The 14,537-nt window shown below is 45.6% G+C and overlaps 1 protein-coding gene across 3 annotated transcripts in view; it reads left to right on the top strand.

Moving 5' to 3' along the window:
* ITPR2 (inositol 1,4,5-trisphosphate receptor type 2) overlaps positions 1-14,537 on the top strand; it is a 278,837-nt gene that overhangs the window by 259,491 nt on the left and 4,809 nt on the right. For all 3 annotated transcript variants that reach the window (XM_071816102.1, XM_065845412.2, XM_065845403.2), the window contains one exon: positions 14,236-14,397. In XM_071816102.1, the coding sequence (XP_071672203.1) occupies positions 14,236-14,397 (162 nt within the window). The remainder of the gene's footprint in view (positions 1-14,235; positions 14,398-14,537) is intronic.

Genomic DNA, 14,537 nt, shown 5'->3' with positions numbered 1-14,537 from the left:
ATAAGCAATTAAAGAAATATGCCTAAATAGATGATTTACTGCTCTCATTTTTTTGTTGTGCTCAAAATAGAAGAGCAAAGGAGAATGCAGCTCTCTGTGTCCTTCCATACTGATGTGGGCCCTGTGGGAGTTCAGGGCTTTGGTTTAGGTGCACCAGGTCCCAGAGAAAGTCCCTTTTCTGCATCAAGGCCTGCCTGAAATTCACAGAGATCTCAGAGCTTTTGAGTGGTGATACAGAGACGGAATTGTGCTTTACACAGGTTAAATGACTTTGGGTATATGAGGGGAAGTCCCTATCCCCTCACAGACCCAACTGTTACCCACTTTTACATTTACAGATTATATTGAGGCATTGTTGTTTTTCCTGCTGCTAGGTATTGAATTATTTTTCTATTATTGCTTTTCCTGTTGTTCAAAAATAGCCTTCATTTCTGTAGGTAGTCCATTGCTTTTTTTGCTCCTCTGTACAATTTCGCCTCTACATCATTTTCTCATACAAGTGCTGAACACCTCCCTCTCCACTTCATAAAATAAGCAATTACAGTAACGTGACTAATTATCTGATTTCCTGCTCATTTGTGTGTTGCTCAAAGCACGACAAGTTAGCATCACATGAGGACTGTGCATCTTTGCACAAAGCTCCTATTCTACAAGAGAGCTGTGCATCTTCTTTTCTACTGCAAGAGCTCTGCATCTACCAGAAATGGACTCTTTGGTCCACCATAAATAATTTAGTAGGCCTGCTTGGCTAGGTGATATGTGAGGTGTGGGTAAATAAAGGGAAAGGTGAGCTTCATTTAGTATGTCATTGTAAAAGCCTGAAGTTTAGTGGCTTTAAGTTGATATACATTCTTTCCAGACAGGCAAAATTAATTATCCTGTTGCTGCTTGAATGGGAAACTACAAATCTCATCCTGCCTCCTTAGAAATGATGCCATTAGCTGGAGCGGGAGAAAGATTGATATCACCGGCAGGTGCTGCAGCAAAGGCAGATTTGCTGTGTGTAGTGCGGATTTGGTGATAACCTGCATCCCCAACTTGGTGAGGAAACGGCCATGGCATTGCACAGTGCCCTTGTCCCTGCTGCCGCCATGCTCAGCCCCTCGTGTTCTTGTGAACTTGTTAAAAGGGACATGTCCCAGCACCAACACAACTTTTTTTCCTTTGAAATCACTTCTGAATACAAAAACCGTAATGTAATTGCAGGTTACAGAGGGGAGCCTAAAGCTCCCCAAAGGTATATTCATTGAGATTTGGGTGTTTTCCCCCCAAGGTCTGGGAATCAGTGGTTTGATACTACCCAGCACTAGTCTTTTTGGACCCTCTTATTGTGGCTCAGCTATAAGCTTAGCTTGACTTACTCTGTGTTTGAAAGATTTGGCCACCTGTCTGTTGAGCAGTACTTAGGGTTCATAGACTGATTTTGCTATAAAGATGGGTTCTGCCATGATAATACTGTGTGGTCACAGCCTTCCTGTCCTGCTTCCAACTCCAATTCATTCAATTCACAAATTAAAATAAATGAGCCGAGTTGGGTTCCTGGTTGTTTGTTTGCTGCTGGCCCTAAAAACTCGAGGAGGGGTCTGGACGTGAGGCTGTGTTCCTTGAAACTTGCGCTTCCCCACGAACGCGGAGTGGAGGTGTTCCAGCTGGAGCACCCTCAAGCCGAGCAGCGCTGCTGGCAGGACATGGGTTGTGGTTCCCCGCTGGAATCCGCTCCTGCCTTGACCTGCCAGAGAATGGAGCTGTTCACTTTCCAGGCAGTTTGCAAAAGCCATCTTTTATCCCTTTGTTAAAGAAGCATGTGGCCTGAGATGGAGCTGTGTGTGTGGGCAGACCTTTACTCTGTGATTTCCAATGATAGAAAGGCTGTCCAAGGCACTGGATAGGCACCTACTGTTGTGCTTAAAATCCTGGCGGCAGCAGAGCCGTGAGACTGGCTGTATATGGATTTGCTTAATGAATGAAAACTGGACCTTAGCTGGGGTCACAGACAGAGATAAGAAGTTCAATCCCAGAGGAACAATGTGATGAGCAGATCCCAAAGCGTGTAAACTGAATTAATTTGATTTGGCATTATGGGAGAAGCAACAAACACAGAACACTTCAATGCTGTTTGAGAATATTATTGCAACATTTGAAAACAATTATTGTTCTTTTTATTACAGTGGTACTAAGCTTCTGGTTTCTTGAATGGGAAAGAGACTCCAAAATTTTCCACAGCCAAGGCAGATAACTGCAGATGCTGAAGAAAGGAAGGACTATGAGCAATTAGTAAAAGCACGGGGAGACCAGTTTGAGGTTGTTACCTTACCATTTAAGAGTAAATAAGTGTAACTTTGGCAGGACATAAAACATAACTATGAGATTCCACAAAAAGTAAACCAGGAAAGGGCTACAAAAACCATAGTTCTGGTTCTGAGTTCCCACAGCTCAGAGACAGCAAGATTTGAGGGAGTTGGGTGCAACATTAGCGTGAGCCTGTTTTACAAGGTGTTACAGATATGAAGTTACTTGTTTTCTACCTCTGTCGTGGGAAGAAAAATCCACCAGCCCATATTACTCTGCATGGATAAGTTTCTGGATTTGTATAGCTTTGGTCTCATTGTGCCGTTTATCTTCTGGGATCAGCTTCATGAGATTCGTGTCAGGTTTTTCTATTTGATTGCAAGGCTAGTTCACAGAATCTTCTCTCTTTTTTAGCATGGTGGATGTGTATATGATAAAAAGCTAAGATTGCATCATCCTTAATAAAAGGGAAGATATATAGCCTAAAGAAATCAGATTAGTTGTAGAGAAAGAAATCAATCAGGTTGGCAAATCGTATCTGTGGAACAAAGTGCAAAATGTTTGTTTCATACAGTATTTATTGAACAAATTTGTTGAGAAGATAGTTAAAAATGCTCCATGGGAAAAAAAATGGGAACCATTTTGTTCATTTTAAGTGACATTGATGTATTTTTTACATCATGAAATCTTGCAATATTACCAACAACAATCCCTGATAAAGTACTTTACACAATTGCCTCACAGGGCATTTTGAGATAAAAGTATATATCGGAGATTGTAAATTGGCTGCATCCAATTTATATATAATGGAACCTACTACAGCCATCCTACGAAATTCAATAGATCAGGAATCACATTACACTTCTGTGAGTTGGGGGTAGTAGGAGCTTAACAGAGTCTCCAAAACAAACAGGCAACTTTACATCATATTTAATGAACCCTGTGAACCCTGTGTATTTTATACACATGTGATTAGAATGTTTTGTCTCTATTTTTTGTTTTGCTGGGTGCTGCTGAAGGAAAGTTGTGACTCGAGGTTTGTGAAACCGATCATCTGCTTGTTTTCAAGAGCAAATGCATTTTAATTGGGCAGAGCAAGCCATATTTAAATGCTGGTCTGGGAAAAAAAATAAAGAAAAAGAAAAAGCAGAGCTGTACAGAGCATTTCAATATTTTCCTAGCAAAGCGAGCAAGAACACAAAATGAAAATGTAGCATAGGCAGATAAAGGTTCACAAATACCATGGTGGCTTTTTTCTTTTATTGATTGATGCTTGCAGCCTCTGTGAACAGCGCACAGCAGACACAAACCTGAACGAATAAACATTTCACTCTGAGGGCCTAGTTTTGCTGGATTCCAGCTATTTCCCAAAGAGAATCAAAGTTCTCTGTGCTTCCCAGTAGGCAGGTGGCACCTTGTGGGATCTGCCTCTCATCCAGCCCCAGCCAGACCTGCCACGGGGCATCTCCTTGGCCACTATGTCTGCACGGACAAGAGGTTGTGCTCGCCCTGCAGGGGAATGTACAAAACCCATGGGCAAGAACTTGAGGACAGCAAGCGATTTGAAAGCAAGTTGGTGAGCAGGCTGGTAGTGTTCAGGCCCACATGGCTGAAAGGTGGCCATTGCTTGGGGTTGTTTTGTCAAGAGATGCCACCTAGATCTTTTTCCTCTCCTCTGACTGATACTCAAGTGTGTACATTTATGCATGTGTATGGTAAATGCAAGATAGCATCATTGCTTAGAAAAACAGTTCTGCATGGACCATTGGTGATAAGTAATGGTTCTTATTAATTTTAAAAGAAAATGTTCTTTATGTTGTCCTTTCATACCGCACCATGTGCAAAATACATCAAAATGAGCCCAAAGCAGGAACATTCAGATCAGGATTCGGGCAGTATCCTAAACCAGAACAATTGCGCTGCAATCAGCGAAGCTCTGCCTGTGTAAAGCTGAGAACAAGGTCAAGTCCTGACCCTCTGAAAACTGAGTCTCCAGCTGAGTCTTTGTAATTCCCAAAGATTCTGTTACACCAAATTGAAGCTAAAGCTAGGAAATGGACAGTGCTTGCAAAATACAAGGTGACAGGGCCAGAGAATTAAAGCTAAACGTGAAAAAGATCCATAAATTTCAACAAGAATGCGCCTGAATTCTGTGCTACAAAAGATATGAAGTAGAGGTCATGGTTTGGAGTTTAACCATGGAGTTAGGCCCTAATCCACTGGATCAAGCTAGCTCTTACATTGGAAAAAACTGATCAAAATTTGTGGTGGCCTTACCAACTCTCTGACGTGCGGTCATCATCACCCTGGTCCCCAACAGTGGCGTGATACTGTGGGATGTATTTACATTACTGCAGTGGGATTAGTGCTGCTGGGTTTTGTCTAGGGTTCGGTATCTGGAGAGCGCCTGCTAGCATGTTTTTCAAAAGAAAATCAATGTTCAAAGAAGAATAGGAGAAGGGGGGCTTCAGCGTGCTGGTGCACGCAGTTTGATAGGAATGGCAAGGGGCTGGAGAAGCATCGTGATTCTGTTTGCTTTATGAGTTTGCTGCAATGATGCCGAGGAGCAGCGAGGGAAGGACGGGGATGAAGAAGTTAGAGCTGCAGGCATTTTGGTGGCCGTGGTGGGGCTGCAGGAGCAGCTCAACCCTTCTCCTGTGACGGGGCTGCCCCAGAGGGTGCGACATGGAGAGGGGCTGCTCCTGGCACTGGGGGAGCCAAGCCTGTGCGATTTGCTAGTGGCATCACAGTGAGCTGCAAAGGAGGAGATGGAGAACCGCCAGGTGCCTCTGTACATAGGCTGCCATTGCATGACACTGTGCTTCCCCCACCAAGACAGCTGGAACTAAACCGGAGCCTCCCATGCTGCCATTAAAAGGTTCTTTTTTTTTTTTTTGGACATGTGCACTTAATGTCTGAGTATTAAAACCATACCCACGTGAATAAAGTTACTAAGCCAGTGATTCATTGCTGTTTCAAATCTCTATCTAGCTACAGTAAATTTCTGCTCAGTAGTGACAGTCTGTGTCCACATGCAGGCTATGATTTACAGTTCTGCGTTTTGTATCAACAACATCTGTTTAACAAAAGAAAAAAAAAAAAGCCAAGAACATCTATTTTCTAATCTCTATCCCAGATGTTGTTTCATTATGCACAAGATCCAGGGATTGTATCAGAAATAATTTCATTACTTTAAATGAATAATCTGAAGTGTTTTTCCGAAAGCATGTCCCGTAACCACTAACAACATAATAACATAGGGATGTGGAAAAATAAACTTGTGTTTTGCACAAATGTATAATTATATCTATTTTAAGGGCACAAATATTAAGCACCAAATCCTAGCTTCAGATGGCGGTGTTGGGATTCCTGAAGATTTGCAGAGGAGAATATCAATTGTGAGGGTTATGATAAAGATAAGGTGGCAGAAAGCGATTGACGCAGCAGAAGAAACGAACAGTTGAAAAATGCACATGTGCCACAGGCAAGGGAAGACACGAGAAGCAAACGTGGCTTCAAGGAGAGCAGTGCTGAGGTGGGACATGAGCTTGGGCCTTCCAAGCACACAGGAGTTGTGCCACACAACGCTTGTGAGTCCCTGGCCAGCTGTGGTTGTACACGCCAGCAGGTCTCCTGTGTTCCTGAGTTGGACTAGATGGTCTCCATAGGTCCCTTCCAACCCCAACCATTCTGTGATCCTCACCTGGAGGATACTTGGAAGGTGCAGTCTCAGTGACAAAGCTGCTTAGTTCGGTTTCTACTGGGGGGCCAAAGCAGGATTGCTTTCCTCCACATGCTGGCCACACTCTTGCTGATGCAGGCCAGGTTGTGGTCGGCCTTTTTCACTGTAGGGGCACGCTGTGACTCATGTACATAACATTTGCATATGGTTTTGCCCACAACAATAGTGCGAGAGCACATTCAAACTTATGGTCTCGACTGCAACAAATTTTCATGATCGTTGCCATTGCTTGGAAGTAAATACCAAATCCCTTAGGTGTGTTTGATAAGAAGAAATGTTGGGGTGTTTTTCTTGGATAAAAAGAAATGTTGGGGTGTTTTTCTTGGAAAAGCAGAGTCTTTTACAGAGTTCCAGGCTAAGTATCGAAAATGCCACATACAGCATCAGAGAAGAATCTTCGCAATTTGCAGTTTGTTGTCATTCCTCACCATAATTTTTGCAGGGACATCGCAAGCAGGCATGCTGATACTGAAACATTAAGACATTTATAACTGACTGACCTGGATATCAGTCTTGAAGAGCTCACAATTATTCAGAATTACAGTGATAGATTCTGTTGCAGCCCTCAGAAACATTCAGCCAAGTTAGAGTGAAAGTAAATGCATCAATGATGCTGCTAAAGCAGACAGTGAGTCTGTGTTATGGTTCCAGCCTTCTAGCAGGAGGAAACAGCTTTCCATATTTTTCTATGAGCTGTGAACACTGTAGCATGTATCAATCCAGTACAGAGCCAGGCAAACCAATGAGTTTCCTTGTTGCATTAAGATTTATCTGCAACTGCCAAGGTTAATTTTTATTTTCCTTGAATTACTGTTGTGGATGCATATAGATGCATAACAATTCCTAATTTCCCTCCCTGTATTCTTGTACAGCACAGATTGCTTATCAAATACAGTCTTAACATTAAAGTGTCAAACAGGATTTGCAGAAAGCTATTTGGGTTTGTAGTTTAGGATGAACGTTTATCAAATTGTGGATTAGCTGAATCATACACTGAACCAAATTATTATTGTCTGTGATTAAATCACAAAGTGGTTATTGCCCTGTGTCATCTAAAGCACAAGATAGTTTAAATCTTTGAAATCCCTTTTAAAGGTGGCTATAGGAGCTACATAACTACAGACTTTTAGGACCAGACTCTGTCCGTGGGCAGAAAAATAATAGCTTTCAAAAGGTCATTTGAACTGATCACTCTCTGCTTATATGGGCAACAGATCTGGGAAGGAAATGGATGGACTTATTTACATTTCAGACGTACAGAGTAATTTCTCAGCAAACAGATCTCTTTGTACCCAGTGCTAGAGTATTTATTCAAGGTGCTGGCTCAGAAAGAAGGGGAGCAAACGGCCTGTTGGTTCTCTTGCCTGGAAGGACATGAGCTGCTTGTTGAAGGGCAGCGATGCCGGCGGATTGTCTGCTGGCCTGCTGAGGCACAGGGGTCCTGGGGCACAACTGAGTAGCAGGGGGTGAAGCTGTGCCCCACTTTTTAGCAGTGCCGCTTCTCAAGCCCGGAGGCCACTGGTTGACCAGCGGTGCCTCCCCTCAGTACCAGTGCAGCAGGGTTTTTACCACCCCGATGGGCACTTGAGAGGCTACAGTCTCTCTAAACCTGGAGAAGGCTTTGGCCAAGCTGCTGTGGTGGTTGCCATTCATTGCATGGTAGGTGCCCCATTCCTGGAGACATTCCAGGCCAGGCTGGACGGGGCTCTGAGCAACCTGATCTAGTTGAAGATGTCCCTACTCATTGCAGGGGGTTGCACTAGATGACCTTTGAAGGTCCCTTCCAACCTAAACTGTTCTATGATTGCACATCAACAAACGTGTGTTGCAGGGTGGGATACCACAACCTGGTAGCAAACCTTCATAGCAATGTCCACGCTCCTCCTCTGCACCCTTCAGCAACTATCTAGCTGAGAAGCTCAGAGGGATTTAAACATACTTGTTTTCTCAGCCTTGTTGTTAGGTAACAAATAACCCTCCTGACGGCCATCTGACTGAGTCACTGAGGAGCAAAGGATCTGTGCCAGAGGGGAAAACGGTGGGCTGGGGGACATGGGGGCTGGTCTCCTCCTCTGATGCGTGCAGCTGGGGAGGTCACAACCCAGGAGGAGTCATGAGCAGTCATCGCCGTTTTCTTTTTGAACAGACAGAAGGGAAGTCCTGAAACAGCTTGTTTTCATGTTGCAACAGGGGGTCATGGGGCAGAGATGGCTCAGAGTTATTTCATTAGAGTCTGCTGGAGAAAGGAAAGCCTGGTACAGCTGACAGTGGTGTGGCACTCAGAGCCCACGGCAGTGGCACTGGCAGAAAGCATTAGGCTGCCTTCGCTTCTCTACTTCATCCCCCTTGTCCTACTCTTTGACCTATTTTCTCTCATTGTTATCTAGTAATCTATTTTTTAAAGGCTCAGCCCTGTCTTTCCTGCTGGTTGCAGCTGATCCATCTCGCTGCTAGCCTGTGAAACCAGCACCTCCTAAAGAAACATCCCTCTGCCAATTACTCCGGAGGCATGGATTCAGCTCAGCGTGAGAGCTCGACTGAAGCCAGTTGGCTGTGCCAACAGGATAGGGATGGCTCAAGAGAGACTTTGTACAAAGTATAGAAGCTCTAAACAAATTTCTTCAGCCTCTTCTCCATCCGTGCTCAACCCACAGCCAGCAAAGTCAGAAAAACAGCAATGTTTTACCAAAGGGAGGACTCTGCCTGTAGCTCTGCCCTCCCCCTGGAAAGCCTGCAGAAGGGAAGGAGAAGGTTACGTAGAGCACTCCAGGAGGCAAACGCAGATTTTTGCTCTGAGCAGAAGGGTTTGAGGTTTCTCAGAAAACACGAGCAGCAAATCCTCTAAGCCCTGTGATTTCTCCGGCGCGTGCCCTCGCCATCGGCACCTCACAGCTGCGTGTACTCAGAGCACCTTGCAGGGAGGTGTTTGCCCCGGCTGAGCCGTGATTCCCGCTGGAGTCCCGCCAGCTGAGGGGGGAGGACAGCTGGAGCAAGCGCGCTGGATCACCACACGAAATGTCTGCTCTGCTCGTGTGCAGTCTCTTTGGCTGGCAGCCTTTTGGCTAGACCCACCTGCCTTTTTTTTTTTTCCTTCTTCTTCTCCCCAGCTGAACTGACAGAGGGGGAGGCTGCGGCTCCTTTCTGTCCCTGCAGCCTTCCTGTCTGGCTGACTCTCTGCCGTGGACACAGATGATGTATACTTAAATCCAAATTTTGCAAGGCGCACAACATTATGCTGGCGAAGGGAGTGTGGAGTGGGGAGATGCTGTGATCTGTAGGTGGGCTGCTGCGGTTGGGCTGCGAGTAGCTGCTATCCTGTGCAAGTATGAAATAACTGTAACAATATACTGCCTTCAACCCTGGTTGTTTAGAGAGAATATTTCAGTACATTTTAACAATTAATTCTGTGTCCAGGCAGCTACTTTGTTTTAAAACATCCCATCCACATACCTCACCCCCTGTGAGCTCATTTGTGCCTGAGTTATGTCGCCTTGTGCTAAGCTGGTGGCTGTTGATTGAGTCCTGTGACAGCTGTTTGCAGAGGTTTGCCCTGCTCCCTGTCAGCACCCTACCTCCCTCGTCCAAATTGCCGCTTGGTTCCAGACCGGCTTCAAAATGTCTGAGCAAATGCTATCCTGAGCAAAATGGTTGGATTTCTAAGAGCAATAGCTAAGGCATGACAGATAACACCCTGCAGATTCCCATCCCTGCACCAGTCCAGAAGGTGAAGCAGGAGCGCACCTGCAGCCTAGACAAGGCATGTTACAGCTTTAACATGTGTTAGTTGGTCAAGGTGAACCCTGGACCGAGCCCATAAACATTTAAGTCCCAGAACAAATGTTTGGGATTGTACAAACACGTTAACTACCTTCAGTTAATTGGCAGGCAATTACCTTGAAGTAAAAATAGCTTTCCCATAGTTGAGCAGTTACAGGGTGCCTGTCTGCCCCATGAACACTTACTAAAATTTTCAGCAGAGGAGCCTTGTCTAGTTTGCTTGCTGGATCCTGGTGGGTTTGCGATCGAAAGTCTTTTGTCCCCAGCAGCAATTACTGTTTGCTTGTGGTCTAGACTCGGCAAATAAGGCTGTGTGCCAGAGCTAATTTTCATGCTGCCCTTTAATGAAGTTCTGCAGTTCATAATGCAATGAAAAAATAGGATAATATAGAGCAGCAAAAGTGTGCAGTTCAGCAAGGGAATATACCTACTGTGTGCACTATAATGGGGTTATTGGTGAAAGCTAGATGAGTATTTTTAACTTAAAGGCTGGTTGGCAGACCAGAATGCGTTTCCTACTGACCTACTGAATTTTGAACCTTTCTGATACTTTGCGTGACACACAGCTGGACTAGATTTCTTTAGATATATTCGCAGTTGAGAACCAAGGAGCAAAGTCCTGCCTACACCCAACACAGCACTTAGGACTAGCAAGAAAGAGCGACCTGTGGTCAGCTATTTGACCTGTTGCGTCTCTGCTGCCAGGAGAAGCTATAAAAGTCAGTAGCACATTTTTTTGTGATCTCTGGCTCATGCAAACCCGTCAGCTTCTCTCAGAACTTGGCTCAAGTCCTTGCTTGATCCTCCACAACATTTTAGCCAAATATGCCCAGATCTTGGTCTATAACTAAACTAGAACCGAGTTTCTTTCTTGGGAGAGATTATCACAGCATTGTCAGAAGGGCAAAGCTGGGCACATGTGAGTGAGTGGAGTCTGTCATTGAGCTCCCATGACTCTGGGGCTCGTGGTGGCTGAGATGAGCTGGCACATGGTTCAGAGAAGTTCTAGCCAAAGAGCTGCCATCAGCACCACAAGTTGTGTGGCAACAGGTGAGGTGCTGTGTGTTCTGTCTCTCTCTTCACCTGCTCTTGGTCATCCCTCTTCCCAGAAAGTACAATGTTGTGCGAAGGAGGAGGGAAGCAGATCACAGAGGGAGCCTACCGAGAGAGGCCAGCCCACTGAGCCAGGATGTCTGGCATCCCCACGGGCTTGTTTGGTGTTCCTCTGGATGCTGCCATGCAGTGGAGGATCAGTCCACAAAAATCTTTCCGAGGCAGTCGGCGGCCTCTGCCTTGTGTCCTGGAGAAGTGAGGGAGTGGCAGGTGGAAAACAAAGCTAGCAAAGTGCATTTCACAATCCTGGCAGCAGCGCTCGGCAAACACAAGAACCGCAGTGATGGAGTCTCAGATTGCTCTCCCTGTGCTGCCTGGCCTCAGAAACTTTGGCGTTACAGTGAGCCTGGCCAAAAAGGGCTCCTGATCCCTCAGCTGGCTTCTATGGCCATGCAGCCTTGAGTTCGGTATCTTCAGGTGCTTCAAGCAAGAGAAGCTGTGATGGGTGCAGATACCAGAGCTTTCCAGGAAACACTCAGATACAAGTGCAGTTCTGTTCGCTGTGCCTCCTTTGAATTAACTTTCTGTACCTGTAGTGGCAGACAAATTTGCTGGCAAACATTTTGAAAGAAAAAAAAAAAAGGCATTGATCCAGAAAGGCACTGTGCACAAACTAAGCTTAGTATAAATGAGTACACCTGTGCTGAACGCTAGGCACGTGATGAATGCTCTGCTAGATCCTAGCCAAAGTAAATTTAAAATAAATACCGGAGCATACTCATGGAAAATGAATGCTGGTCTTGTAAGCAGAAACGCACACAGCAGAAATAGGAGTCTGCCGCTCCGTGTGTCCGCTGGGGATATCCAGCAGGGAGGGTCATGTGCGCTCCTTTACAGCTCACCAGCAGAGCTGGTGAAAACAGGTTTTGATTTGAATGAGTTATGACCCATTGAAAATGGCATCATGTGTAACCACAGTAAATTGTCATAATGAGATCACGAGGCTCAGAAAATGGGCAGCGAGGAAAGAGGCCTCATTCCACCAGCACACATGGCTGACTGAGCCCTGGGCTGCAAAATGCAACGGAGGGGCACGGTCACGTTCCCTGAACATCTTGTCGGTTTAGCAACAGGACCAGAGGTTGCACAGCCACACAAAAACTCATTAGAAGTTTTGAGTTAAAAAGAAGAAAACAAGGCAAATTTCTTACGGCTTTGCATTTTGTCTTATTCAGGGTAACAGGGGGCTGGGCTAATGCAAATAGAGGAAAAACATTAATAACCTAAGTGCTTCCATGCTTACTGAGGGTTAGCTTGGTTGTTTCTAAACCATGTTGCTGTAGGGCGGGAGGGTTTGGTGATCAGGGCAGAGCACTGCATAGCTGAAAGCAACTCTGAAAGCACAATAACGCTGTATTCGTTTGGTGCATCCCCGGGCTCACAGCTCTGCCAGGCCAGCCCATGTGGACCCTGCTCGCCTATGGCTGCCCTGGGCTGCTGAGCTGTATATACTGCAGAATCATCACTGGCTTTTCTGTTTTCATGGTGAGACAAAGTCTGAGACTACAGTAAGTTAGATGCACTTAAAACTTTACCAAGTACCAAGCCTGGACAATGTAAGTAGCACAGCTCTTGCCTGCCAGGAGTCTTGTAGGTAGACTTCTGGAAAGAACTGCTTTTCTTTCCTCGTTTTCTCCTATTTAATATAGTGCTATTTGCGTGGAGCCATTCAGAGCTCAGGAGTCTGGAAGAAACAAACTTCAATTCATTCTGTTTCTCTTCTAAAGTTATCAAGTTCACGTGTCCATGGAGGCCCCTTGCAAAATACCATGCATATGATCTAACCACATCCTCCCACTCCCCCCAAGGCAGAGGTGCATTGATGTAATGCATCACCAGCCACAGGACCCGTTTCCTTTGTCTCGTGCCTTAAGGCAAACCAGGTTGCTTGCCACGAGGTTGCCGCTCCTTCTAGGCTTGCACCCTTCAGTCTTCTCCACCTGTTACACTTTGCACACAAGTATCTGTGCCCTCAAGCTCTCTACAGACACTTCAGGCTCCTGCTGATAAGCAGTACCCTCCTGACTCATCATCTCTTTACGGTATTTTTATTACGATGAAATTCATAGCCTGAGTCCATGAATAGAGAAACACCCAATTCAGTGCTATTCCTTTTAGTGTCTGATCCTTAGCAGGTTAGCCCTTGGACATGGGGTTGTGCTTGTGTTTACCTAAGGTGTGCAATTTGAATAGCATGCTGAAGCCTAAGCCATTCCCAAGACCCCAAATCTTCTTTTGTGGGCAGCTGAATCCAGGGTCCCTTGGCTCTTGAAGCAGGAACACTCCAGGCCAGTTTGGAGAGGACTCTGGCTTGTCTTGTTTCCCTGATGCTGGCTTGCTGACATTGCTGCAAGGACAGACGAAATAGATGGAGGCCAGCCAAGCTGAAGAGACAGTGGGGAAGTGTGTCCCTGCATACACTTAAGAGCAAGGCATGGGGAGCACTCAGGCTTTCCTGGTGTTCCTGTACCAGAGGAGTCTCCCCAGAGCCGAGCCAGCAGTGTTTCTGCATGCCAGAGCCATGGATGTATGTGCTAGCATGGCCCACACTGCAATACAGGTGCAGCTGTGGGGAACCGAGATTTTCCAGTTGGTGCCTTCTTTACAAAGGAGAACCAAGAATGAAAATGCTTGTGTAAAATAATTTCTGGATTTAGTACTTTTTAAGCTCACTTGCTGTGTATCATCCCCTGAGTACTAAGTATGACTGGGTTGAGACCCCACCTGGAGTCCTGTGTCCAGCTCTGGAGCCTTCAGTACAGGAAAGACATGGACCTGTTGGAGAGGGGCCAGAGGAGGCCCCAAAAATTATTAAAGAGCTGGAACAGCTCTGCTGTGAGAACAGGCTGAGAAAGTTGGGCTTGTTCAGCCTGGGGAAGGTTCCGCGAAGACCTTATTGTGGCCCTTCAGTACTGAAAAGGAACCTGTAAGAAAGATGGGGACAGACTTTTTAGCAGGACCTGTTGCAATAAGGCAAGGGGTGATGGTTTTAAACTAAAGGAGGGGAGATTCAAGCCAGAGATGAGAAAGAAATTTTTTACAATGAGGGTGGTGAAACACTGACACAAGTTGCCCAGAGAGCTGGTAGATGCCCCATCCCTGGAGAGATTCCAGGCCACGCTCTGAGCAACCTGATCAAGTTGAAGATGTCCTTGCTCATTTCAGGGGCTTGGACTAGATGAGCTTTGAAGGTCCCTTCCAACCCAAACTATTCTGTGATTCTAAGTCCTTCTGAGTTTTCATTCTCTAGTCTCAGCTTAGGAACTCTGCATAAACCCCTACTAACATTATTATTTTTTCGAATACATATGTAGGAGAAGAATTTGGACTGGTTCCCTCGGATGAGAGCTATGTCCCTGGTTAGCAATGAAGGTGACAGTGAGCAAAATGAAATCAGGAACCTGCAAGAAAGGCTGGAGTCAACCATGAGCCTTGTGAAACAGCTTTCCGGTCAGCTTGCTGAGCTCAAGGAACAGGTAAGTGCCCTGCGGTGGGTAGCAACGTGAGCGCGTGTGGGTGAAAGCACTAGCTTTTATCAAGTCACGGTCAGGACTGTTACAAAAGAGACTTTTGTCCTAGAAAGGTTTTATCTTTCCCTTCAGTAAGCTTTCTGAGT

Source organism: Patagioenas fasciata, chromosome 1 (genome assembly GCF_037038585.1).
Source record: "Patagioenas fasciata isolate bPatFas1 chromosome 1, bPatFas1.hap1, whole genome shotgun sequence".
Taxonomy (NCBI): domain Eukaryota; kingdom Metazoa; phylum Chordata; class Aves; order Columbiformes; family Columbidae; genus Patagioenas; species Patagioenas fasciata.
The sequence above is the reverse complement of the archived record's forward strand: the minus strand, read 5'-3'. Positions and strand labels throughout refer to the sequence as shown.